Source organism: Hippopotamus amphibius, chromosome 8, assembly GCF_030028045.1.
Source record: "Hippopotamus amphibius kiboko isolate mHipAmp2 chromosome 8, mHipAmp2.hap2, whole genome shotgun sequence".
Taxonomy (NCBI): domain Eukaryota; kingdom Metazoa; phylum Chordata; class Mammalia; order Artiodactyla; family Hippopotamidae; genus Hippopotamus; species Hippopotamus amphibius.
The window spans coordinates 130,787,505-130,815,176 of NC_080193.1; the positions used below are offsets into that span (position 1 = coordinate 130,787,505).

The following is a 27,672-nucleotide window of genomic DNA, read 5'->3' on the forward strand; positions in this document are numbered from 1 at the left end:
ACATCAACTAGCATCTAAAAGTTGTTTTTTGCAGAACCCATTCTCTAAAGCAGTGATCTCAATGAGGGAGAGTGAAAAATTAAAACTACATATGCCTCATGCCCTCCAGATAACACCCTTTCCCCTATCCCTGCCATGGGCTTTTACTAGGATGAACTTCAACTCCACAGAAAGTCCCTCCTTTTAGTAGTAGTATATATAATACACCTCTCAGGAGTTTGAAGGCAGGAAGAAGTTTGGGAACCACTGTTCTAAGAACTAGTTAATTAGTTCCTTTGAAATCCCATGTTGAAATTGGGGCTGTTCCCAATTTCAGTCCCAAATTATACAGTCCCAAACACAGCTAACCAATCTCAATTGTGGAAAACATAACTAATTCTGCTTTTATTTAAGGTAAGTACTTCCATTTCATATAATGGGTTTTTTTCCATTTAAAACTCTTCATAATCATATTAACTAACATATATTAACTCTAAGAGAAAATACCATGTGGAGTAAGAGTTAAACAAATTCAAGACCACATACAAAATAAGAATTCTATTCACACAAGTTCAGCTTCAACTGTTATTACTCATTGTGCCTATTTCTTTTTTAAAATCAGAAGTCTCGCCGATCTCGATCTCTTTCTCTGTGGATGAGAGGAACTTTGAGAGCTGCTGAAGGATACATCCAGCCTGGTGGGAAGACTTGCTGACGCCTGCTCCCATACTTCCGTCTTGCTTCAGGGCTTCAGAGAAGTATCCAAAGCTCACAAACACCTATCTATTTAGAATTTCCCAGCAAGGCTTTAATTTGCCTCCTGCTGCTGGCTCTAATTATCTAGCCAGTGCCTGAGAGGGAAAATCCAGGCTCCTGCTTCCACTCAGCCTAAGTGGCAGCTCTATGTTGCTTGTTTCCTATATAGCCTTTCTCCTCTCGCACAGACCCTGACACACGAGAAGGCCCTGAAATGCTGGGCTGGTGTGTCCCCGCCATCACCTGCCCGTGACTGTGTACCACACAATCAGGAAACGACTGCTCATGATAACGATCGTTCATTATTGCAAGCAGACTACTGAAGATGAGTCGTTCAACCACCCCAGCCACTCCCAACTGTTGTTTTGTCTTTTGATGGAAACCAGGATTCTGGCGAAGGGCGTTCTCCTTAAAGGATTCTGCCTCTCTCCCCTTCTGATCATTTTAAGCATAAACTGAATTTAGTAGAAGAGTTTGAATGCAGAAAAATTTCTTAGTAACATTCCACCTTAATTAGACTGTGTTTTGTGCCCAGAAGTATACAATATTAGGATAATCTATAACCACTACCAATTCAGTTTGAGGGACTACGATTCCCTCAAACGTCACATAAATCATATGATGTATAAAGTAACCTAATATAACAACATTCCCAAATTGGACATCCTAATATGTTATTGGGACTAAGTTATTTATTCAAGTCTAGGATATCTTCATTAGTCAACTAGGATGCTTTTTCCTAGGACTTCAGTCCCCAAAATAAAACCTGGTTGAGCAGCTGGTGCAGACAATTAAGGGTCCTGTGGTCTTTCCAGTTCAGCTGAGTAAGGGATCACCACACACTGTCAAGAAGATTGGTTTAACATTCAGGGAAATTACTCTCATTGCCATCCAGCTGATTCCAGCTCCTTGTCTGATAGAGAATCTTTCCTAGGCTGAGATGTCTTCTCCACAGGCTGCCTACACAGATGTAGCCTGCAAAAGTCTGATGTGCCTGCATGCCACCACGGTACTTCAACTAACTGAAGAAACCCTCTCTTTGTAATTCAGCACCTCTTCTCCAGATTTGTTTTGAATTTCCAAGAGATCTTGTGTGTGGAAATCTAGTTCATCTTCCATCTTAGCTAGTTTTGAGGTGGAGGACCATAAAAACAAAAACAAACCCTAACTCTCAAGTCTGACCAAATAAGTCATTTAAGATGTAAGGTGGTGAATTTCAAAAGGCAGAAGAATACCCTGATGTCTACCTCATTTTTGTTTTATGAGCGCTAGTTGAAGCTGCTTGCAGACTAGATATGCCAGGATGAAAACAGCCCATAAGAATTGGTTTCAGTCTTGTCACTCTTATTGTTTCCTATAATGCTTGCCCCTCTACTTTTTAAACCCCAAAGGTGAATAGAGGAGGAGAAATAGGTATTCTCACATCTGTAGCACTAAGTCCCTTATTCTGTCACTCTGGCCCAGCCACCAAGTGCCTTTATTACCAAGCTCTCAGGGACACCAGCACTTTCTGCATTACTAGTCCCAAGAGGGTCATTGTTGGGGGCAGGGGTTGGCATAAGATATGCTGTATGGTAAGGATTTAGAAAATGACATATCCTTAGATTGAGAGTTAGAAATGAATCTTCTCTTGTGGTCCTAAGCCACCTAGTACAGTAGGGAAGTAAGGTAGGTGCTTACATGCAGATTACGACTCCATTCTTTTAATATGGGCTGCACCCATAACAGTCCTCTAGCTGGCAAGGCACACTACCAAGAACATTGTCCACCTGAGCAGCAGGGGGAAAAGAACATGTAACTTCCTTTTCAAAGGCTTCCACCTAGCAATGTCATGTGTTACCTCCACTCACATTTCCTTGGCCAAAGCAACTCACATGGTCAGACACAAATTCAAAGGGGCAGGTGAACGCAATCTGACCCTGTGCCCAGACAAAGACAACTGGGATACGAACCAGCTCTATGCACTGCATACTTAAGAGGGGGTTGAGGATCAGAAGAAACAAGATATGAAAGTGCTTTTAAAAACTGCAAACCCAATAAAACAGTGAGTTCCCTTATTAATGAGTGCCATACCACTGAGAGTATTCAAGACGTTTGCCACACCGAGATTGTATAATCTCATCCTAACAACGCAAGAACAAATGTTTTTTTGATATTCAGGAGATGCTTCCTAGGCTTTTACATAACATCAAAGACCCTAGATAATTCTTCCTGTGATCTAGGGATGTACCTTTTTTCCTTACTACCCTCTCCCACACTAAAAAGCTTTTTACCCTTATTTCTGGGATTCCAGAATTGAGTTAATTCCCATCTACACTCCATGTCCTGGGAACAAAGGGAAAGAAATGGAAGCTAAACTGCTTGGTTGCAAATTCTGGCCCTAATACTTGCTAGTTATGAAATCTTAGCTAATCTTTCTGAGCCTCCGTTTCCTTCTCTAAAATGTGGGCATATTAATAGCACCTACCCTCCAAGGGTTTTGAAGGATTAAATATACATAATAATATGTAAAATGCTCAGCTCAATGCTTGGCTCATCATAAGCATTCAGTGAATATTTTCCCTTCTTTCTTCCTTTCTTCTTTTTTTTTTTTTTTAAAGAAAAAAGAAACTTACTGGAAAGTTATTTTAAGGGTCACAGTAGCTGTTGAAGGTAACTGTTATGTCAGCCAAGCCATTGGCAGTATCCAGGGAACAAGGATGGTCCTAGAAAATGGGATGTGAGTCCGCCTCAGTGGATTCATTCATTTAATACGTTAATCATTCAGGCGTTTATTTCCTTCTACATTAAGTAGAGCTAGAGGCAGCTCCAAGCCACCACCCATTCCGAATTCTCATGTCAGGTTATCTTGCTTGAGATTCCATCCCAAAGTTCTAGTCCTTTAGTGTAAGGATTTCTTGCTCTTGTTAAAACAAAAATAGCCCTGAGGGAAGAATCATATTATTGCGTCTAAGACCAACGTACCCGGGGTATAATCTGGCGGGTCTCTGGGGAGGGCCGTATCCTCAGATTCCCTTCCCCATTCCTTTCATAGGGTCCAATATTTCACTGACTGAGATTCATTCATATGGATTACTTTTTAGCCTCCTGGGAACTGATTTGGAAATAAAACAAATTACCTTTGGAATGATTCTAATTCTCTGGAAGAACATTCCCAGAGAACAAGCCCCGAAATATATATGGCATATATTTATATCAACACATATACAAATACACACATTTATAAGCCTTCATCAAAATTCTATCAACTCTCCAAAGAGTATTTCTAGAACACGATTATCATAATTATTATTTGCTCGCCTCATCATTCTTCCTTCATATACTTGCATCTTTGGTCTCCTGATGGCACCTGTGAAAGGCTAGAGTTCCTTGCTGAAAGTACATTCACAAGCTATTCCTATACTATTGCTGCTGTGCTAATCATGAACAGCGATTAAATATCTTGCAAGAAATTTTAACATTCATCAAACTGATAATGGCAAGAAGCAAATTGGAGCCTTTCAGTGTTTTACCAAATGTGCTCTCTAACTCCTTATTACGCTGTATGTTTCTGGAAACTATTTCTATACACAAGCCAAGCTGAAAAGAAATGTGCTCTTTGCTGCAAAAATAAAAGAACAAGTTTAAGCTGCTTGCCACCCAGGGGAAAATCACAATCGCATTAGAATGCAGCTCGATGGCTCATCTTTCGTCTTTCCCCTCTATCAGTCAGTAAATTAATTCCTTTATAGATATGAACATCAATATTCTATTTTTGTAAAAAGTGCCTTTTTTCAATTACTCCCTGAGAAAAGCAGAGTTACTATGGCAATCTCTGAATTTTGCACTCTGCAGCTTTAGACTACCACTGTTTTATAAATGGAAAGCTATAATTTAGTTCAATTCCTTTTGCAAGGTATAAGGAGAACACACACACTTTCTTAACCGTCTGTGGCAATAATGTGGGAGGCGGATGGGGAATGGGGAACGCATCTTTTCCCAAGGTGAATTTTTATACTCCAGCACCCAGTGAGGGCCTCAGTCATGACAGATGCCAAGTAAGTTTGTTGACGATGAAGATGAAGAAGTAGCTGTGTGCTCCCCGCCGGGACCCCCTTCTAGTAATAACCCTATTCAACATGCAAAGGAGAACAATTGGTGCGAAGGTTTTACACTCCTCTTGGCTATGCAGAGTGGTCTCCCTGATACCTCCCCACTACAGGTCTCTGCTCAGTTCTGTAGCCTCCTTTTAATCCCACACAATGCTATCCTGAAGCTTCCCAATACCTGGTTAACAAGAATCTCCTATGACAGGTCTGCGTTGATGTGGAGGCATCTAAGTAATTCACGTTGGAAAGCCCATTCAAACACCCTTCTTACCAAATACCATGTGGGTACAGATGTACCATTAGCCACCAGCGGTTACACAGACAGATTAGGAACATTCTAGCAATTTATATTTCCACTTCAATTTCTACCTGGATTGTCCTTCTGCTTTAGACCAACTTCTTCATTTTGCCACTCCTTTCTCTTTCAGCTACACCTTAGACTGGAAGGACAAAAGAAGCACTCAACCCACATACACAGTCCAGTGCTCTGCTCCTCAGAGCAGGAGCTTAGAAATGGGAAGAGGGCCAAAGTTCTGCAAGGAAAGATAGGGTCTGCCTCCCACATGGAAAGACCTCCCCCCTTTGGAGGGCCTATAACCAGTCTTCTTAACCTGGGGCCATGGGTGAGTTTCTGAGTATTCATAAACTCCCAAACTTATAGGCAGCATTTTATACATTTTCTAGGTAGACAGTTATATGATTTTCAGCAGGCTCCTAGGAGCTCAGGACCCCCAAAATGGGTGAAGCCCATTGGCTTAGCAGAGGTGGACTTCAGATAGAGACCGGCAGCAGATGGTCAGCATTCTTTGGACAAACATCTTCAACGTACTGAGAGAAAAAGAGTTCTCAACATGGAATTCTTCTCCCAGCTATTTTTCAAAAATGAAGATGTTTTATAATAAAGAAAGCTAAATACAAGCCACAGACTCAAAGAAGATATTTACAACACATAAAATAACTAGTATCCATAATCGATAAGATGATCCCATAAATTAATAAAGACAAAGAAAAACCCTTTGAAATGCAATTTGTTAATATCTGATTAAATTGAAGAACTGAAGATATGCACATCCAATAACATAGCTGTTCTATTTCTAGGTATGTCCCCAGAGAAATCCTCATTGTACATGTCCACAAGAAGACAGTTACAATGTTGTCTGTAATAACAATGTAGACGTCCATCAATAAGAATGTGGATAAAGTATGATATATTCTAATAATGGAATACTATACGGCAGGTAAAATGAACAAATTAGATACGCATGCATCAACATGGATAAACCTCAAAAATATGATGTTTAGCAAGCTACAAATGAATAGGTATAGTATGAGACAGTTATATAACATTTTAAAAGAGTCAATGTACTATATTATTAATATATGCATATGCAATAAATAAAAGTTTGCAAAAATGCATGGGAAAGATACACACCAATTTTAGTGTGATGGTCACCTATAGGAAAGGAGAGAGAGGAATGAGATAGGTAGAGGTCCCTTACCTCTCTTTATTACATTTTATTCATTAAGGAAAAGGAATTTAAGCAGATATGGGAGGTTCACAGGTATCATGTTATTTTCTAAGCTTTTTTGTATGTTTTAAATATTTAACACAAAAAAGAAATCAAAATTTAACAACCTAGGCCACTCTCTTCAAGGAATAAATCATTTTATCATAAACATCTTTCCCAAAGGTTCCTTCCTCTTTCTTCTTCTCCCCATCATTCACCAAAATTCTGTGCAAGCCTCAGAAAAAATTCCATGCTCTGGCCGCCTCCCCGCTTCCCTGCTGTGCACTCCCTCTGGACACCCTGACCGGTATTGAGCTGAACCACAAGAGACTGCTGCTGTTTGTAAGTCAAAAACACTTAAGTATCGGGAATGTGATACAGTTCCACCAATAATTGTATTTACATATCTGCCTTTCCTAACTAGACTCTGAGCCCCTTGAATATTCATATTAGATTCACGGCTTTGTGCAGGGGTGGCACAGAGAGGGTGCTTGGAGGTCATTCAAATTGAACTGATCCATAAGGACAGGCATTTCCTCTCTGCCTCTCCTTCAGTCTCTTTCCCCTGGATTTAAGGGGATAGATGAATGCTGCGATTATCAGCAAGGAGCTGTGGAGTGGTCACTGCTGTGGTCTTTGTTTCAGGGAGTTCTCTACTTATGGAAGGAACTAAAAACAGAATATGTGAGTGAAAAATTCACAAGAACTGCTTAGCTCCAGGACAACAGGGATTCTTGGAAAACTGAAGAGCCAGTTTACTATAGCAATAATGCATAAAGATGCACATCTATGCATCTTTCATTCATTCTTTTACTTATTCACGTGTCCAGTATCAGGATGCAGCTTACCCAAACTTACCTGGAACAACCCAATAATCCAAACATAACGTGCCATGTTCAGTGCCATTTTCAACTAGAGGCACTACTGCCCACCTCCAGCCTTCTGACATCTGCACAGAGAACTGACCAGAACCTTTTAACCCAGGAATAGGCAACTATGATTGCTGTTAGTGGTAACAATGCTGTTAGTTTCAGGAATGAGCCAGTTTGTGCCTGCTTTACAAAGGACCAAAGCATGGTCCGCTTGTCTCCTTTCTTCTGCTTCTGTAAAAGGGTATGTCCCACAACTGCTGTTTAAAGCAGGAGAAGATACTCTAACAGGGCAGAACATCATAAAGTTTCAATATTATAATGAATTCTTTTTAGTATTTAGGATATTTGGACTATTATTTAATAGCTTCAAAAGCATTCAGCTGTTGCCAGAAATAGATGTGTGCTATTTTAATTCCAAAGAGCTGTTTTATAAGGGAAATAGAATGAATTGTAGAAGGGATGCTGCATATAATCCTTTCCCACATCCTTGCTTTATACAGGACGATGACATTCTTAAATTTTCAAGCAGGGAAACCTGCTCTGGTTACCTTGGTGATAAACTGGGGATAAAAATTATACATAATTGCTGCTGATGTCACTACTGCTATATTGTTTCCAAGGCTACAGATTGCCTCCAAATAATTGTAATGCTTTGTGCATTGGAAGACCACTATGTAGGAAAAAGCTTAGTACTGCAGTTATTCTTTCTAAATCTATCTAATAAACAATCCATGGCCTCTCAGGGACTTTGGATAATTATGGAGATAAACAGACATTGAAAATGCCTCTATCTTAACCTATTCCAGGAACAGAAACATAATTTGAAAAACCTAACATATAGAAAAGTTAGTTTCCATTATATCAGAAAATTTCTTTCTAAAATACATTTTCTCTATATGCTAGCTGGGAAAGAAAATTGCAGAAGTGTGTGTGTGTGCATGTGTACGTGTGTGTGTGTATTCTGCACGAAACATACTGACAAATATGCAGCAAACTGTTAACACTGCTACTCTCTGAGTGGTGGGATTAAGGCTTTCATTCTCCATAAGACATATATTTGTGTAATATTTGAATTTTTGCAGTCAGCATACATTACTTTTGTAATCAGATAAAACAGCACAGTTAAAACAAAATTCCTAGTCCCCAGCAGAGCTATCCTTACATTACCGCCTAAAAGAAATGGCTTCCTAAATTGCATGAATAGATGAAGCCGTTTATAAAGGAGACATTTCCCTCTAACCGGCTTTCATTTGTAAAAGCAGAGCACCGTGAGTTCTTTGTGCAATCACCCTCAGCCGCAGTACAGTTACCCTTATAAGTTACATTAGGCACAAATCAAGAATCTCTTTGAAAACCAGCAGCTGATGTATATTAATTTAATAACTTTTTTTTTTTTTGGCATCCTCTCTAGATGTTGACTGCCCAGGAGATCGCCACAAAGCAGTTATGGTCAATGAAAAACACCATTAAATTTTTGCTTCTTGGGAAATCCTATTTAAAGCATAATATGCTTGAAAACAGTCTGGTAATGATGTGATTAACCATAACAATCATTAGAATAGAGTATGTGTGCTTCCAAAGCCACCAAACCCATTGCTAAACCTGGGCTGCTAGGTACAGCCAGAGCCCTGCATTTCAGATGCTTACTTGACCAACAGCAGACAGAGCAGGAGCCTTCCGTCCAGCCCTCTCCCAGGGCTGCAAGGGCCTCGTGCCGCTTGATGACACTGGGCTTCAGCAGTGACCCTGTCAGCAGGACATTTTCCACAAGAGCAAACAGAGCTGGTGCTCACTGTACCTTAGCCGCCCTTGCCTGGCCGATCGGCAGGTTTTGCATAGTAACAATTTACCTTTGAAGCCCATTTACCACATAATACATAAAATGGCCCACACCTGGGGGCAGGGAGCGGACTCAGAACAATCCGCATCTTTTAGACTAAAATATACAGAAACCGGAAACAGAATTGTGATCCAAATAAATAAATAACGAATAAAGCAAAAACACAGCCCCTTTGAATCAGAGTCCTTGATGCTTTTTCTGCTCATGAAATTTACGTTGAAAATTGCTGCTATAAAAGAGACTGGAGACCAAAGAATTATGTTTACGAGACAGGCAATTGGCTATATTGGCCAGGCAATATATTAACCACCTGTGAAGAACTGAATACTAACTACTCCTACTTACCTTTTTGATGGTCATCATTTTAGGCTCTAATAATCATTTAATGATTTATTTCTGTGCTTCCTATAATTGGTGAGGTACCAACATAGTTACAACCTAACAACAGCTGCAAACTATACAACGAAGATGGCAGGATTGTTTAAGCTACAGGGTTTGCAGACTACATAAAATGTTCCCTCATTTTACCAAAGTGGGTTTTGGAAGCTCTTAGATAACCATAAGCATATGAGTTCTACTCTAGAAAGCTCGTTAGGGCATCATGAGACCAGAATTAATATAGCTTGGGTTTTATGAATAAATAGTCTATAAATAACAGAGGACCCATTCACATCACTCCAACGTTCTCTATGTGACCCATTTATTTGTCATTTGTGTGGGCTGTACTAGGAATAATTCATTTAGGTCTTGAACCATTGTTAGTTTCCACATCACCCACTCCTGACTTCAGTGACAGTCTCTTTCCATGGCAGTGGGTATAAATGGGAAATCTATTCTAACTCTTTGTAACACTTCATTTGTCTAGAGTGACAATCACCATTCCAGGAATAATATTTACAAGTGATCTATGAATAATCCCTTCCAGGAGATGACACTGGCTAGCATGGAAAAGTATGGAAATGCACTTCCAAGGTCCTCACTCATTGCAGCTTGGATTTAGTAAAGATTACAAAATTCTGCTGTTAAAAAAACATAAATGATGGAGAGCATTTAAAGGCCATGATCACCATATCTATATGCAGAATCATTCAGAGGTGCTTATTTTCATTTTATTTTTCCTTGTGTGAACAAAATATAAGCACTTATTTAAGGTGAAAATTTCTACCTTTACCCCCACAGAATGCCAGATTACTGGTTTAACCCACTCATTGTGTGTTTTGTTCTCTGCACAGATTTTGCTGGTTTTATGGCACTGTGTGTTTTCTGTGACGCATGAAACAATTCCCTAATTAAGAAACATGCCTCAGAAGTCAAAACAAAAGGTGGGAAAACCATTCATGCCCTGACAATGAGCCTTCCTTACAAGCACTGAAGACTTATTTTTAAAATAAGCTAGTACTGAACTAATGTATGTGTTATGTGGCATAAACATGAAAAGTTCAAGAAGCCGTAGTTCCATGCCTTTCTAAAGTAAAACAAAATAAAATTAATGCAACAACAGTATTCAGGACATAGTACACATGAAATAAGTCATAGTAACATTAGTGATTCAATAAAATCAAGTTCCAAAGCAAAGATGTAGGAAGGGGATGGCAATATCTGATAATTTGGGATGAAATGGGATTGACAATAATCTAAGACATTTGTGAATCTCAGTAACTCGCTTCATAGACTCTGACATCAGTAAGTCCTAAAATAAGAAAACCTGTTTACTACACCTAATAAGGAGTTAATATCTAAAATACATAAAGAACTCAAACAATTCAATAGCTAAAAACCTTTTTTGCTGCCAATTAAAAAATGGGCAGATGATATGAATAGACATTTTTCCAAAGAAGATACACAGATAGCCAATGGGTACAGGAAAAGATGTTCAACAGCACTAATCATCAAAGAAGTGAAAATCAAAACCACCTGTCAGAATGGCGACTATCAAAAAGACAAGAAATAACAAGTGTTAGTGAGCGTGTGGAGGAAAGGGAACCCTATGCGCTGTTAGTGGAAGTGTAAACTGGTGCAGCCACAACGGAAAACAGTACGGAGCGTGCTCAAAAACTTAAAAATAGAACTATCACATGATCTAGAAATCCCACTTCTGGAAATTTATCCAAAGAAAATGAAAACACTAGCTTGAAAAATTACCCAACTCCCAGGTTCACTGCAGCATCATTTACAATAGCCAAGATATAGAAACAACTTAAGTATCCATGGACAAATTAATGGAAAAAGAAAATGTGAAGGAATCAAAATGTACAATCTTCCAGTTATGAAATACATAAGGCATGGGGATGTAATGTAAGCATGGTGACTATAGTTAATAATACTGTATTGCGTGTTTGAAAGTTCCTGAGACAGTAAACCTTAAAAGTTCTCATCACAAGAAAAAAAAATTGTAATTATGTATGGAGATGGGTGTTAACCAGACTCATGGGGGTGATCACTTCACAATACATACAATTATCAAAGCATTGTGTTGAACACCTGAAAATAATATAATGTTACATGTCAATAATACCTCCATTAAAAAAACAGAAAAGCTAAAAAAGACCTGCTTACTTTGTTTAAACCAGAATTTCCAAAATGCATCTGACCCCTAGCAACCTTCATAAGTTGTAATTGTTTTCAGTTACCCTGTTTAAACAGCCTATGAGCCAGTGTTTAAGTCTGGGAGGTGCTGGCTTAGGATAGTATAATCAACATTGTTTCAAGACCTTAAATCAGAGTTAATAGGCAAAATGTTTAAATGGGGGTCCAGCAGAAGCTAGAGCTCAGGAAAGTGAACACATTTCTCTTTAAACATAATCTTGTTTCTAACGCTACTCAGAGCTAGAAAGTGGAGAAATAGTACCTTCTATTTTGGCAACACTTTGAATAATGTCAAACGCCGAAAAAGCAAAATCATGTTCCAAATCCCTATTATCCAGAGCCTAAGGTCACAGGAAAAAAGAAAAAGAGAATTGGGTAAACTAAACATTAAAAAAAGTTTTGAGATTCTTTATTAGGAAATTAATATGTTATGGAGAAAATCTTATTTTACTTTCCTTTCTGTCTTTTTTTTTTTCTTTCTAATTGATTTATTTTTTTAGGTCAAGTGTATTGAGTTCTAATTTATGTTCAGCAAAACTCTCCCTTTTTAGGTGTACAAATTTGTGCATTTTAACAAACATATACAGACGTAATCACCACTAGAATCAAGGTATAGAACATTTGCATCACTCCAAACAGTTGCCTGGTGCTCCTTTGCAGTCAACCCTCTCCCTCTCTCCCAACACCTTTCAGTTTTGATTCTACAGAATAATTTCCTAGATGCTCTGCGGCATCCTTGGTGCCTAATGTTAGTTCACACATTCAAAATGTACTAATACCAGGATACAAAGGATACAAAGGGGAGAAGCCCTGTATCTTCCCTCAGAAAGCTCTCGTGTTTGCACTGAAGAAAACTCTGTTTCAAATAGCTTGAGCAAAAGGAGTTTTATTTAAGTCTCCAGTGAACCTGAGAACACAAAAGTACATCCAGGCAGGCCCCAAGTGAGTCAGGCTGGGAACAAGAAAGGTAAGGAATTTGGATCATGTTTCTAAACCACATTGTCTCACCGACTCCCAAAGTCAGCTTGGTTCTCTCCTCCTCTCTCTCTCTTCCCCCACCCTCCCAACCCCTTTCTCCCAGCTGGCTCTACTTACCCATCTTGAAATAGGTCCATTATGGCCACCCCAGCCCCAACTCTTTCCAACTTTTCATCTCATATACTGCTAGAGACTGAATGTTTGTTTCCCCTCAAAATTCACATGTTGAAATCTGGTTCCTAACGTGTTGGTACTTAGATGTGGGGCCTGTGGCCGATGATTGAGTCATGAGAGCAGAACTCCCATGAATGGGACTAGTGCCCTTTTGAACAGGATCCCAGAGCGCTCTCTCACCCGATTTCCGTGTGGGGACACAGTGAGAAGATGGCTGTCTGTGAACGAGGAAGCGGGCTCCCACCAGACACCACTGGTTGTTCACAAGCCAACCAGTCTATGTTGATGTTATACCACTGAGTGGAATGACTCTCTATGTCTCAGTTAAAATTTCTAAGAGAGGAAATCTGACTGGCTCAGCACCACACCACGGCCACCTTCCCCACTCAAAGCGGAGTCTCCAGGCCTCTTATTATTACCTATGGCCCAGGAACCTGGGGTCATTTCAAGCTTGGGAATGTCTTACTCCAGGAATAAGGCAATTGTCACAAAAAGTATTTCTTAAATCAGCATTATGTGATAAATACACGCAAGTCCAATCCTGCCTGATGGGGTTGAAGAATGTTTCACAGAGGAGGTGATACCTGAGCTGGGTTTTGAAAGAGGGTCACCCTGTAGTTAGTGGCAGGGCCCAAGGGGAATGTGGAAGATGTGAGAACAAGTGGGCAATAAGCATTTCAGGCTGAGGATACAGTATGTGAAACACATAAAGAACTAGGAAAGAGCATGTCTTTCTTCGGAAACTTAATTTGATATGATTGGAAGGCAGGATGCATTTGGCCAGTGTCCAGAAAATGCAAGCTGGAACCAGAATATGGAGGGCATTACAGGCTGTAGCAAGAGATCTGGACTTTATCCTGTGGGCAATCATGGGTCATTCAGGGATTTGAGGCAAAAGGAGGGGCCTAGGTTTGTTAGGGTAGTATATAGCAAGGACCCAGGGTCCCAGAATTCTCAGATCCCTACACTTACCTCTAGTTCCCAAGACAGAAATGCAGAAGGACTGCTCTTGGCTGCTCTGTTAATTATCAGTGGAGACTTTGACCCCAAACACCTGGATGGTCATTGTGTGACACCTGGATGGTCATTGCGTGAGATGGGTCAGACTTCAGAGAACTGAGAGGACCCCTCTTGCCTTGGCTCCAGGCAGCCCGCAAGCTTATACCAAAAGTAGACTGAGTAGCCGCTAGAGATCCTTCTCAGCCTCCAGTTTCTGATTCAGTAGGTCTGGGGTAGGGTCTGAGAATTTGCATTTCTAACAGGCTCCCAAGTGATGCTGATGCTACTGGTTCAGGGACCCAGCTTTGAGAACCATTGGAAAAGAACCGTTCCATGTGCCAAGCCAAAAATGAAGCGTTCTCTTTTGTTCTCATTTAGAAAAATAAGTCACCTGTGCTAGGGGCATTAAGATAAAATGTAGAAAAATAATAGTCCCTTCCCAGTCAGCTGGCATCTGAAAGGTTCCTAGACACAAAAAGCTGTTTTCACACTGTTATACACGGAAACCCAGGCACAAATGGGCCACCCAAACCTACTAGTCCCCACCTCAAATTCTAAGACTACATTCAAAGCAACCTGAAAAAGCAAAAGCCATTTTAAAGAAGGTTTCCAAATCCCACTGTAGATAGTATCAGAATCAGTACTGGGCTTAAAGCAAGAACTCATTAAATGTGGTTTCTTGGCGGTAAAAATTCTCATTATGACTCTTAGCAATTTTCACAACTTCTTAGACCAGACAAGTAGCACTAATATATCACTTTTCACTTGATAACATAGCTTAAGGAATTTCTGGGTGGACAGCAGGTTAAAGTGGTTCATTCCAGTGACTCTAAGCATTAGGCCCTATTGTACTCCACCCACTGGGCCACACTTGACACAAGCAGAGGGAGCAGATGGAGGAGGTTAAAAGTATCAAATACCCGAGTATCAACTTTGCTAGGCCACCTCCCTTCACAATTTAGACCCTTCTGTTGGAGATTTGAAAATATATTCTAGACAGATGACATGCTAACAGAATCATTTCATGGTTCATCATCTACTCAGTGTGATTTATCTCTATCTGTAGACACCGGAGGCCCCCATTCAAGAGATTTATGAGCTACCTATACAATTCTATTGTGTTGAAGGGAAATGTATGCATTACTGAAAAGCAAAATGAAAATATTTATTTTAATATTATGCCACTTTCCAATTAGAGGCTTTAGAACTAAAACATGTTCGCCACCTTTATATTCCCTGTCCCCCACCCATTTCTTTACCCCATTAACAAATACTAAAATAATCCCCTGAGAACAGGGAGAGGGCCTTTTCATTTCTGAATTCTTGGACCTGAACTTGCGGTTACAAAAACTGGATGTGAATTCCAAATATGCTACTTAGTAGTCATCTTCATGGGCTTCAGTTTCCATATCTACAAAATAAATATAAGGCTTCCTTCCAGAGTCTGAGAATTAAGGAGAGGACACATGGATACGGTGTGTAAAGGGTGAAGTGTTACACCACTCCATGGTTGTAGAACTAGTAGTAGCAGCAGCAATGGTAGTTGGAGTAAAATAGTTATCTTTCTCTTCTCTCACATTTACCATACAAATTTAACTAAAGAAAGGCTGATGACATAAACAATGACAGTTACCAAATGTCTCAGTTCATGCAAAGGCTAGCCAGGAGCTGCAGCTCCCTTGGTGAGTACCCTCCTTCCCTCAGGTCACAGCTCTGACTCCTCACCCCCACCAAGTCCTATCCTAAGCTACCACCCCATCCCAACAACCTTGCAACAACCGGAGGTGACACAAAATGGTGGCTCCACCAGTGACCATCAGGCTATGCAGGGCTTTTATACAGGGCAGGGCCACAAGGATAGGAGCCCAAATTGTACAAGTTGGTAGAGAGCACAGATTTAAACAGCATTGGGTTAAAGCCAGGGAGTGGAAACATCAAATCCAAAACCTGAGAAAACAGGCTCTGGGAGAATAGGTGCCTCAGATCTAAGCAGCTCTGTGTCCAGAGTCTGAAAGCTGAGCAAAATTCAAAGTGAACAATTTGGATTCCCTGGCTCTATCACCCATTATTATCAGTCTTTCTTATCCAAACTCTAGTCTTGTTTCTCTCAAACCTACTGAACAGATTTATTCTGTTTGTTTCTTTTTACAATTTCTTTTTAATATAAGTAGTACATAAATATATCTTTCTGTGTAAGAAAATTGAAATAATACAGAAGTATATCATTAAAGCAAAAGTGCTGCCCCTCCTCAGAGGGCAGCACTGTTAATAGTCTGATGTAGATACCTTTTGAGCCTTTTTCCATGAGTTTATGTCCATTCATATATGCAGAGATTTATGGCACCCAGGGCCATACTGTAAATAATAATCTGCAACTTGATTTTCTTCATTAAACGCTGAGTTTTGGAGTCGTTGTCCTCAGAGGGTAGACCCCAGACCAGCAGCCTCACTGTTATCACGTAAGACTTGTTTAGAAACGCAAATTCTTCCCGCCTTGCCCCCCACCAGAACTCCTAAGTCAGACATCTGGGGGCAGGGCCCAGCGATCTCTTTTAACAACTCCTGCAGGTGATTCGAATGCACACTGAAGTTTGAGAACCTCTGTTTTCAAAAATCCCTCCAGATCAGGACATACAGATCTTTCTCATGGGTGCATATCACGCCACAGAATGTATATATCATAGTTGTTTAGCCATTCCCCTACTGAAGACAGTTTTTCCTGATACAAAAACTGCTGTGATGAACATTCGGGTACATACACCTATAGATGGATTTCTAAGAGAACGGCTGTGCCAAAATGTATTTTTACTCAGATTTTGATAGATACTGGTACGTTGCTCTCCAAAAGGCTTTACCAATATTCCCATCGGAAATGGTGATGCTTGTTTCCCCACAGTCTCACCAAGACCTGTTATTAGCAGTCTTTCCCAGTTTTACAAATCTGATGAGAGAAAAAAAAAAATGACATAGTAACATCACGTGTTACTTGTAGAGGGGTGGAATGTAGGTTCTAAAGCAGTGAGGTGAAAACCATGGATGGTCAAAATTACCTTTGAAGAGCTCTTAGGAATATGCTACTTTAGTGACCTACACACTCACTCCAAATACAGACAACTCAGCCAGCTTTATTCCTAGGCTATCTCTGGAGCTCTGGATGAAATTTGGGGGGCCTTGTCATATGAAAAGTACGCGTCATTAAACACTAGACTCACACTTTGTGCAGAGGAATCTCTCACATTAAGAAGAAGCCTGAAAGAGATGAGGGACCACCTGAGCAAGGTTCCCCCTCCCCCCCACCTTACTCCAATGCTCACATCTTTCCTTCACCTGGACAGAGCTGGATTCAGTACCTTTCGCACCTCATGAAGCAGCTCAAGTGTGTCCCATTATTTTACTTCACATTTTCTTGATTTCTGTGTATAGTGATTTGAACAGTTTGAGCACCTTTCCATGCATCAATGGCCATTTGTATTTCTTCTGTAAAGTGCCAATTTCTATCCTTTACCCTTTCTTCAATTGGGCTTTTTCTTATTTGAGGGGGAATCTATATTATATATTACAGATATTAATTTTTTATCTGTTATATATATTACAAATATTTTCCTTCCATCTCAGAATTGTTCATTGGTACTCCTTTATATACTCACATTATTTTTTTCCTATTTTTTTTCTTTTTTTTTTTTTTTATGGCACACGGACTTAGTTGCTCTTCGGCACGTGGGATCTTCCTGGAGCAGGGATCGAACCCACGGCCCCTGCATTGGCAGGCGGATTCTCAACCACTGTGCCACCTAGGACGTCCCATACTCAAATTATTTATCTGTTTCATATGTCTTTCTAACTAGATGTCTGTAAGACTGAAGAATAGTGAACATGTCTCATGTTTTAAAATTCATCTCCTCATCCCCTTCAGCCACCAACTTTGTAGTAGAATTACCAATAGGCAAAAATGCTCATTAAACTGAATTACTATACAGAAAAGCAAAGTTTTAAGCATACAAACTCTGTATTATTCAACATTCAATTTAATATTTTGTACAGTTTCTGTTAAGATTTCTTCTTTCAAACACTCTGTCCATTGGCCACTCTTTTACAGTATTACCATCGGAAGAAATTTGTTAAGAAAAATATAGGGCTGTTTATAGCTCTTATTGACTTTCCTTTAATTTCTGACTCCATGGATAAGAAGCCATCATGAACCAAGAAGCATGAACTCACTATAGATCCCTAGTTATTATGCCGCTTTCACAGAACTCAGGATCTCTTTCTTGCACTGTGTCAGTCCTTCCACTCCCCCGTGAGACAGAGAAAAGGATGATAAGCACACTTCTACAAATAGAGAACTGACCTTTTTCTTAAAACACAGAAACTGTTAGGAAATAGATGAGAGATCAGCCACAGAAAAGATTACTTAAGAATATTCTAAAACAAGTCATAATTTCTGATAGATATCCTAAATATAATTAGTTTATAAAAATAAACCAACTTAATCAACTACCTAGAAATCCATTTGTTTAACTCAGGGAGTATACCAGGAAACAACATGAATTAAAGTTAGATTAAAAATTAGAATTAGATGCTTTATTGACTGCAGATTTTTTTTTTTTTTTTTTTTTGCTGTGCAAGGGCTTCCTTTTTAGTTGCAGTGAGTGGGGGCTACTCTTCATTGTGGTGCGTGGGCTCCTCATTGCCATGGCTTCTCTTGCTGTGGAGCACAGGCTCTAGGCGCATGGGCTTCAGTAGTTGCAGCACATGGACTCAATAGTTGTGGCTCACGGGCTCTAAAGCACAGGCTCAATAGTTGTGGCGCACAGGCTTAGTTGCTCTGCGGCATGTGGGATCTTCCTGGAGCAGGGATCGAACCTGTGTCCCCTGCATTGGCAGACAGATTCTCAACCACTGAGCCACCTAGGAAGCCCTAGACATGTTTCATTTTATAGCCAAGGTGAGCATTTAACCTATTACTCTAGAAAATTAAAAAACGAATCTTCTATTAGGCCAAACCACCAGAGTGCTATACATGTGAACTGCACTGTTTTATTAATTTTGACTAAATTTTTCTTTATAGTCATAATATTAATCTACATTGAAAAACTGTTCTTGGATTTACCATGAAATGACAGTGAAAACATTGTTTACTGTGTTACCTATCCTGAGCATGCTGCTTTTGTTTTTTAATCTTCTGAATACTGCAGATCACGTAACTGATTGTATTTTGATTTTTGCCTTGACAGCTAGGAAGCTCAGAAACAAATGTGTGGTCCATGAGTGAATAAGAAAGTATGGCGTGCATTTTGTTTATCAAACCTCCCCTTGGCTGAATCTTTTTCTTATCTTTGTTTTCTATTCATGCACAATCCCTTCCCTCACATGTTTTCATCTTATTGCATAGTCTGCATTTTCTAAATACTTTTTGGAACAAGCCAAGTGATGGAGAGATGGATATCTAACTAGAGAGGAGAGAGAAATCAGGTGTGAGAGTGGAAGCTAAAAGTAAACCCTCAGTAGGATCACAGATTTTCTTCATGCAACAAAGTCTCACATTACCTGAGATGTAATCCAACAAGGGGACTAAAGTCCTTTAACTCCCTGGCTATCTCTCTACCTGGAAACCCCTGGTTTGGACATCTCTCTGACCTGACAGCTCCTTCACTTTGTGTCCGGGCCCCTGCCTTGCCTGACCTTGACTGCCTTCTGCTTGTGACTGACTACCCACACCTTGGCAAGGGGCCCCGGGGCCCTGGCTGTGTTCCTAATAACTGTAATTTGCTGATTCTGGCCCCAGCCATCTATAATTACTCCCAAATTCACATATGATATAGGTTTTTTTTTTTATCACATTTACCTTCCAAGTTATACAGAAAAGTGCTTCCTTTTAGAATCTTTTTGGAATACATGAATCTTTTCAGAGTTTTGAAATCTCCAGTGGTGTGATTTATAGGCAAATAATTCATAGTACTCTGAAATTAAGGCCAAGACTTAAAAGTCTAGAGGAGCTTCAAATTCTTTGTCTGTCTCCAAGCAGAGGGAGATTTGGGGAGGTGAGAGGACAAGAAACCCCTCTATCGGGAGGCAAGAAATGTTAAATGAAGAGATGGAATCCTGTTATGAAAGCAACCTTAATAGCTTTCTGGTTTATAATCACAGTATTCTAAATATGAATCTGTAAAATCTAAAGAAGCCTCTTTAAAACCTTGCCCTCATCAATTATCTCCTTTCACATGTCATTTTCCACCTCTCCACCTGCCCTTCTGCTTAACCTGATTTTCCCACAAGACAGCCCCTTTCACTTTATTTCCCCTTTCACTGCCAAGCCGTGCTCACTGCCCTCAAATCCACTTACAGCTTAACTTTTGCCACTGGCTTTTGCTAATCACCCTGCTTCTACTCTCTCCCAAAGTCAGGCAGTCACCAAAGGTTTCTTTTTTTTTTTTTTTTAACTAAAACAGTTGACAATTTTATTTTCACGTCACAATACAAATGAAAATTGCTTTTTTTGTTCCGCTGCTCGCCTCCCAAACTACTCTCTCTTTGATAGGAAGGGGGAGCAAGTCTTCCTTGTCATCCTGTTAGAAAACATCCCTAGTCACAGCACCATGCTCCCCTGGTGAAGCAAAACAAGTCATATAAAATTGATGTAAAGAGGCTCCCCATCTCCCTATCTGTCTGGTTGAGTCACTCCTGGCCGGGTGGGCACCATCATGAGACGGGCAGGAGGTCTCATCACTGGGGGCCCAGGCATCATTGGCATGTGGCCTCCCATAGGCAGCCTCATTCCAGGAGCAGGTCCCACTGGCATCATCCCACAAGGAGGAGGACCCACCACTGGCATCACGGGAGGGCCCCCCATGTGAGGTGCTGGCATCATCCCAGGGCGAGGAGGACCCGGGAGACGGGGGAGAGGTGGCATCATTGCCCCTTCAGTAGGAGGAGCAGGGAACGGAGTTGGAGGTACCTTTCCTTGTTGAAATGCAGCGGTTGTTTTGTCAATCAGGCTCTGAGCCTGCTCTTCCATCCGTTTCTGATCGCAGTCCTTCACATTCTCTTTGTGTTTCCGACCACTGCAGTGTGTCTTTCTCACAGAGGCAGAGTCACGGGTGAGGTATGTATCGCGGTAGTCACAGTAAAACTTAGGCATGTTGCTCTGCAGGCCACTGGCAACTCTGTTCCGCCCACCAAAGATTTCTTAAATGTCAAATCCAACGGACATCCTCTTCTCAGTTTTCACTGTATTTTTCCTTTACGTGCACGTGACAGCAGTAACAATAGTAGCTAATATTTATTGAGCACCTATTACATGCCAGGGCGCTTTGCCATATCCTCTCTTTCCCTCACAGCACCCAATAACATTGGTATTATCTCAGCTAGGAGAGTTCACATAACTTACCCAAAATCACACAACCAGCAACGGCAGAGCCAGGATTCAAATTCAGGCATGTCTGTGTGGTGGGTTAGAGATGGTTGCAAATTCTCTGCCACTCCCCCCTTGGAGAGGCAGAGTCTATTTCCTCCCCTTGAATCTGGGCAGGCCCTGTGATTTGTTCTGACCACTAGAATGTAGCAGAAGAGATGTGTGAAACTTCCATGGCAGGGCCTTATGAGACCTGCAGCTCTGCTTTCATGCACGGGGAAGTTGGCCACATAGGAAGTTCAACAACCCTGAGACCGCCATGCTGTCTGGTCAGAAGCTGGTGGATAGGGGAGGCCACGTGTAGGAGCCCAGGGCATGTAAATGAAGACTTCTCAGACCTCCTGGCCCAGTCAACTGCTAGCTGAATGCAGCAGCTGAGCCAGCACTCCAGCTGATTCTCACTATGTGGAGTAGAAAAACCATCCACCCAAGCCCCACCTGAATTCCTGACCCACAGAATCATGACAAACCATCAACTGTTGTTCAAGTCACTAAGCATTTCAGCCATTTAGTGTTGCTTGTTACACAACAACAAATAATCAAAGAAGTCTGATGCTAAAAGCCTACGCCATTTGCCCTCCCTAATTTTCACTGTCTCCTACTTTCCCATGAACCAATTTCTCTTTCTCTATTTTCAGGCTTATCTGATGATACATCTATGCCCAGTTACCTCAAAATTACTTTTTATTTTAAAAAATTTGAGCACATCGTATGCATACGATTTGGTCCTAGGTGCTATGACGGATACAAAGATTCAGAAAGTTATAGTCCTAGCCCTCAAAGGCCCTTACATCCCATCAGAGAGAGAATCAAATGCACAAATGGCCCCAAAGACACAAACAGTGAGTAAAGATGGATGTAAGCATGAGAACTTGACTTGGAAAAGCCCAGGTTCAGGGTTCTGACTGGAATCCTCGGATTTATAGGGGGGCCTCAGTACATGATTGATGGACACACACCCACGAAACCTGGGGAAAGATCAGCCTTGATTTCCACCCGCCAACCGTGCCCCACAAGGGTCAGCAAGTCCTGACACCTGCGCCCCTGCCACCCCTCCACTTCCCTCTGCCGTGTGCTGACTTGCTTGGGCCCTGGTACAGCTTCCACATGCCCCCCTTGCCTCCTTGCTCCTTTTTTCTCCAGTTCATGCTTACTCTGTTGTGGGAAGACATTCGGGAACCTTTCTGAAACCTTGAAAGTGTTGAGGTGTGTGGGCCGAGCGATGGGATTCGGAGTGTCCTGCTTGAGCAGTGGAGGAGCTGAGGGTGCGGGGCGTGGAGACTAATATCACCCTGTTTGGCCCTGGAGGATGACTGGTTAGCCAGAGACGGGTAAGATTCCTCAAGGGAGGAACAACCTAAGACAGGCACAGTCGCAGAGGGGCCAACAGGGGTGGGGCACAGACCCCCAATATCTGAGAGAGGTCTCCTGCCCCCAGGGCTGTTTTGCTCTCCAGGCCCAGCTCAAATCCACACCTGCTCAACTCGGACCCAGGAAGCAAAGAAAGATCATTGCCTCAGTCATGTGAGGCCTTTGATTGTTTATGGGTGTAACCTGAGAATGTTAGCCCATGAACTCAATAAAAGCAACCTGGGATGAGTCAGCAGGGCTCTTGATCCGAGAGGTCTTGAGCCCCCCGGTCCCACTTTTCTCTTCAGTCTGTGTCTGTGTCTTCTTCAAGCTTGCGGCACCCGTCACTCACCTCGAGTCGCCGAGCTGGTCTCGGCACTCTGTCTCTAAAAGTATCTTGCTAAATCACAGGTGGAGCTCTTGTCACTGTTCTCCTAAAGGCTAATGGCTTCCAGTTCTCTGCAGTCCCAACAACTGCTCCAGATGGCCATCAAGACCCTCGGCACAGGGTTTTCCAGGTCATTTTCTAGTCCCATCTCTCACGCCCATGACTGCAAACCTGGACCCACTTTGCACCACTTTTCCTCTGCTCGCGCTCTCACTTTGCTTCTGAAGTATCACCTCATCCGTCCGTAATGGTCCAGTGCAGGCACAAAGCTCCTTGGTAAAAATCATTTCTCTTCTTACATCTCCACACCCTTGAGATGCTTTCCCTCTGCCTGCCTTCCATGTGCTCTTCGTTACATGAGGGAGTTTCAAACAGATTGTGAACTCCTGAGGGCAGAAGCTCTGCCTGGCTGATCTCTGCATCTCCACAGGTTTGAGCAATCCTTCATACATTGTAGGTGCTTATACATTTATATTCAAGGGATGGAATCCTAAACATTTATATCTTTAACTCTGAACTTTGATTAAGCCTGCCCAATCTATTTTATTCTTAGAGATTTGTATCCTCAACCCCAAAGATACAGATTAACAACTGAGATTATCAAGTCATCCTAGGTGGGAAGAAACAGTGCTAAACATGGCATCATGCTACAACCAGGCATGTTTCTCTATAACATATTTTTCATACAGCATACCTTCATAATGAAAGACCACATCGTACACACAACATACACCATTGTCTTCTGTGTACGTACTGGCAATGCCCTACCAATAACACTCACAGGTAAAAATGACCACTGAAACTTACAAAATGTGTGGATTCTTTATCTCCTCCTTCAGCTACCATCCCATTTTTCTGCTCCCTTTAGAGTAAACTTATCAAAAGAGTTGTCTCTAACCACTATCTCAACTTCCTCTCCCTTTTTGAAACATTTTATTATATATCATGTATAATCTAACCAGTGTAACCACCACCCAGCTCAAGAAGCAGAACACTGCTATCACTTCAGACTTGACTCCAATTTGGTTCTTATCCCCATAGTTCCATTGAAATAGCTCTTGACAGGGTCACCGGTTTCCTCCATGTCATCAGATCCAACAGATAATTCTCAATCTGTGTCTTACTTGACTCATGAGCGCTTGGTACATTTTGATCTCTCTCTCAACCCTTCCTTCTTAGGTTTCTGGAATACCACCCTCTTTTAGTCCCCTTCTTGTCTCAGTGGCCACTCCTTCTCAAACTCCTTTCCTGGTTTCTCTTCATCTTTCCCATCTCTAAATGTTGGAGTTGCCTTCAGGATCTTGTACCTTCTTTATATACACCCACCTGCCCAGGTACAGTCTACTAGACCCATGATATTAAATATCATATATATTCTGATGACATCAGACCATATGTCTCCATGGAGCTCGAGACTCCTGTTTCTCACTGCCCACTCAATAGCTCTATCTGGATGACAAGTTTGCATTTCAAACTTAATGTCTGAAATTGGATTCTTAATTCCTGCCCCACCCCCACCAAGTCAGCTCCTCCCACAACCATCCCCACCTCAGAAATGGCCTGTTTTCCAGTTTCTCCAGCCAACAACCTTCAGATCTTCACTATTTGCTCACTTTTTCTCATGCCCTACATCTAGTCCATCAGCAACCCTATCAACTCCACCTTCAAATTACATCCATAATCCAGCTACTTCTCACCACCTCCATGTTGGTCCAAGGTGCCATTCTCCATTACCTGGTTTATTACAGGTAAGAGGCTCTTCCCTTCCTTGTTTCTCTGCCTGTACTCCTACCCCCCCAACCCCATCCCTAACACTCCATTCTCCACATACTATCCAGAAGATCTCTTTAAACAGAAGTCATTTCATGTCAGTTCTCTACTCCAAACTCTAACGGCTTTCCATCTCATTCACAAAAAATTCCAGAACTGTTACAGTGGCCCACAAGGCCCTAGATGAGCTGCCCCAGCTCTCTCTCTGCCTTCATCTCCTCCCTCCCTCCCTTTCTCTCACTCCAGCTTGGCCTCCTTGCTATTCCTAAAATGTGCCCACCTCCTTCCCACCTCAGGGCCTTTGCCCTTACTTTTCCCCTAGGCCTGGCCTGCTCCCTTGCTCCTTTTAGACTCTTCCCTCTTCCTTCTCAGAGAGGCCTTCTTTCAGCACCTTGTGTAATAGTAAATCCCACCTCAGCCATCACTCTCTGCTCCCCTTGTCCCATTTTATTTTCTTCATTCAGGCATCTATCACCACTTAGCATATTACATATTTTGTTTGTTCGTTATTTCTCTCCCCTCCTCTAAAATAAAACCTCCATGAGAACAGGAAATTAGTTTTGTTCACTGCTGTGCCTGACACAGTGCCTGATCACAGTGTACGCTTGATGAATATTGATCAGATGATTGAATAAATTAATTCTGAGCATCAACTTACAATCCATTTGTAAGTAGGTCACCATTCACACACATGCTCCTAGTTTTCACTAGGAAACTCTTACATTTTGCCAAGCTCATTTGGCAAACATTTTTTACCCTGGAATCATTCTCTCCTGACTTGTACTTTTGTGCCAGATGCACTGACTTTTTTCAATCCCTTTCCAGTTAGAGAGCTTATCATTACCAACCCAATGAACTACTTCCCTGTTGATATACATATTTAGTTACTGTTGGGTTGGTTTTTCTTTTTTTTTCCTTTTTAATAGACACAGAAGTGCCAAATGTGAACTTTTGGAAAGAAGTGAAGGGGGGAGCAGAAGGAAGACTATGATCTCCTGAGAAGTGCAGCATCATCAAGGCAAAGATGCAACACACTTTCCACATGTTCCTGTAAAGTCACTGGCAGAATGATGAGCTGTGCCAGATGGAGGGGGACCACCACGGCAGGACCAACAACAAATCTAGTGATGAAGGGGACAGGCCAATTTCTCTACTTTCACCCCTCCTGACTTTGAAGTTGAACTGAGGAGTCAGAATGTATGGGACGCAGCCATGCATCTCTCTTAATCAAGCCATGCTACCTAGGGAAACTCACTCCCAGCCTCTGGGCTTCTTCCTCTGCTCATGATTGCACAGGATTACATCAGCGGTTTTAAACATTTTAGGGTCCTGGACCCCTTTCAGCGCTATGGACCATTGTATTAGTTTCCTAGGGCTGCCATAACAAAGTACTACAAACTGGATGGCTTATATTTTACTTTGATTAGCTCTGTCAAGATCATATTGGAAAGAAGGTCACATTCTGAGGTACTGAAGGTTAGGACTTCAGTATAACTTTGAGGAACACAATACAGCTCATGACAACCATCTTCCTAAAAGTGGTCCATTTTGCATTCAATCTTGGGGAGTTTACAGACTCCTGGAAGCTCACCCCCTGCTACATTATTAGCTTCTGTTAACTGTGTGTTTTAGAGCAAACCATAACTCTTTTGAGCTCTGAATCCTCAACTCTAAAATGACAAAAATCCCACCTATCAGAATTATAGTGGAGATTCAAAGAAATTACACATAAGCCAGTAAATGGGAATTCTGAAGGGACAAACAATTGTAGAACCATTTTCAGTGGTTGAACTAGAGCCCAAAGCTACTGGTTTAGAAGAGTGGTCTCCAAATTTTTTTTGATTGTATATTTTATCAGTAATAAATTTTTGAGTACACCCTCTAATACAGTTTCCTTTCTTTCAATTGCATACAAGTGTTACTAAATTTAAAAAATGAATAAGATGAAATAAATGTTTTTTAACGTTACTCCAAGACATTCAGCAGTTAGACTGTAGAGGTTTGTTTGTGTCATACTAATAACTTCCTGCACGATATATACTGAGGAAGAGGTTTATCATTAACAGTAGTGTATATAAAGTCATAGTTTAGATAGTCTTCATGGTAATTCTGAATTTTAAAAAATGATTTCTTGGCACAGCTGATTAGCTTATCATTGTTTTTAACCTCACGTGGCTGGTGAAGAGCTGTCCTAGGAGAAGTGTCATCATCTCAGCAATTTTTTCTGTTGCTCGAATGTGCTCTCATTAGTAGAATCAGATACAATCCGAGGTTTCTTTGCAGAAATCTTTTAAAGCCACTTGTCCACTTTGTGAAGGTCTATTTAGTTGACACTTGATGGCATTTGCCATACAACCACTTAATGTAGCACCCTTTAACCTCAGTGCCTTCTAGGACTCTACAATTGAACATTCAAGTGGGGCCTTCTCAGCCCCTTGGCTGTGGAGCTCCCTCGTGATTCATCTGCCCATCAAACCAGAAAGGACCATCCAACACCCAGACTGAGAGAAGGCACCAGTGTCAATCTTCATAGTCAGTAATATGAAAACATAATTTGTTCCTTGGTTTTTAGATTTTAAATGCATAGGTATAGAAGTCTTACTAGTTCCACTCTGCACCCCAATGGGTTGTTCTGTATCCTCCCACACTGGAGACCACTGGACAGTCAGTACCTCTCCTTTATTCTGCTTCTCCCTCAAGTGTAGGTTCACATGAATGAGAGCATCTATTGAGTAACTGATGCAGCCAAAAGGGTTAAGTTTGGGGCAGCGGAAGTGCAGAGGAAGTCTGAGGGGGTTGTGTGGGTTTGTTTCCTTTCTGTCTCCTTGGATTGATTAAAAGAATGATGATAAAAACAGAAGAACCTGTTATTCTAGAGGGATTTGATGCTACTCTGTCATGAGAGGAGGGCCAGAAGCTGACCAAAATGATCAGGCTCTGGGCACAAGTAGAGTTGCTCAGGGACCCAAGTGA

At 41.3% G+C, this 27,672-nt stretch overlaps 2 protein-coding genes across 2 annotated transcripts in view; both read right to left on the reverse strand.

Moving 5' to 3' along the window:
• The window catches only part of MYO3B (myosin IIIB), a 471,877-nt gene that overhangs the window by 304,315 nt on the left and 139,890 nt on the right, over positions 1–27,672 (reverse strand). The gene's annotated exons all lie outside the window — the stretch shown is intronic.
• On the reverse strand, positions 20,439–20,918 carry LOC130859578 (U1 small nuclear ribonucleoprotein C-like). Its single transcript, XM_057747120.1, has one exon. The coding sequence runs from the start codon at positions 20,916–20,918 to the stop codon at positions 20,439–20,441; it is 480 nt and encodes a 159-aa protein (XP_057603103.1).

What these genes read in the sequence shown, in the direction of transcription:
- LOC130859578 (XM_057747120.1), bottom strand. Translation starts at nt 20,918, where the DNA reads ATGCCTAAGTTTTACTGTGACTACCGCGATACATACCTCACCCGTGAC.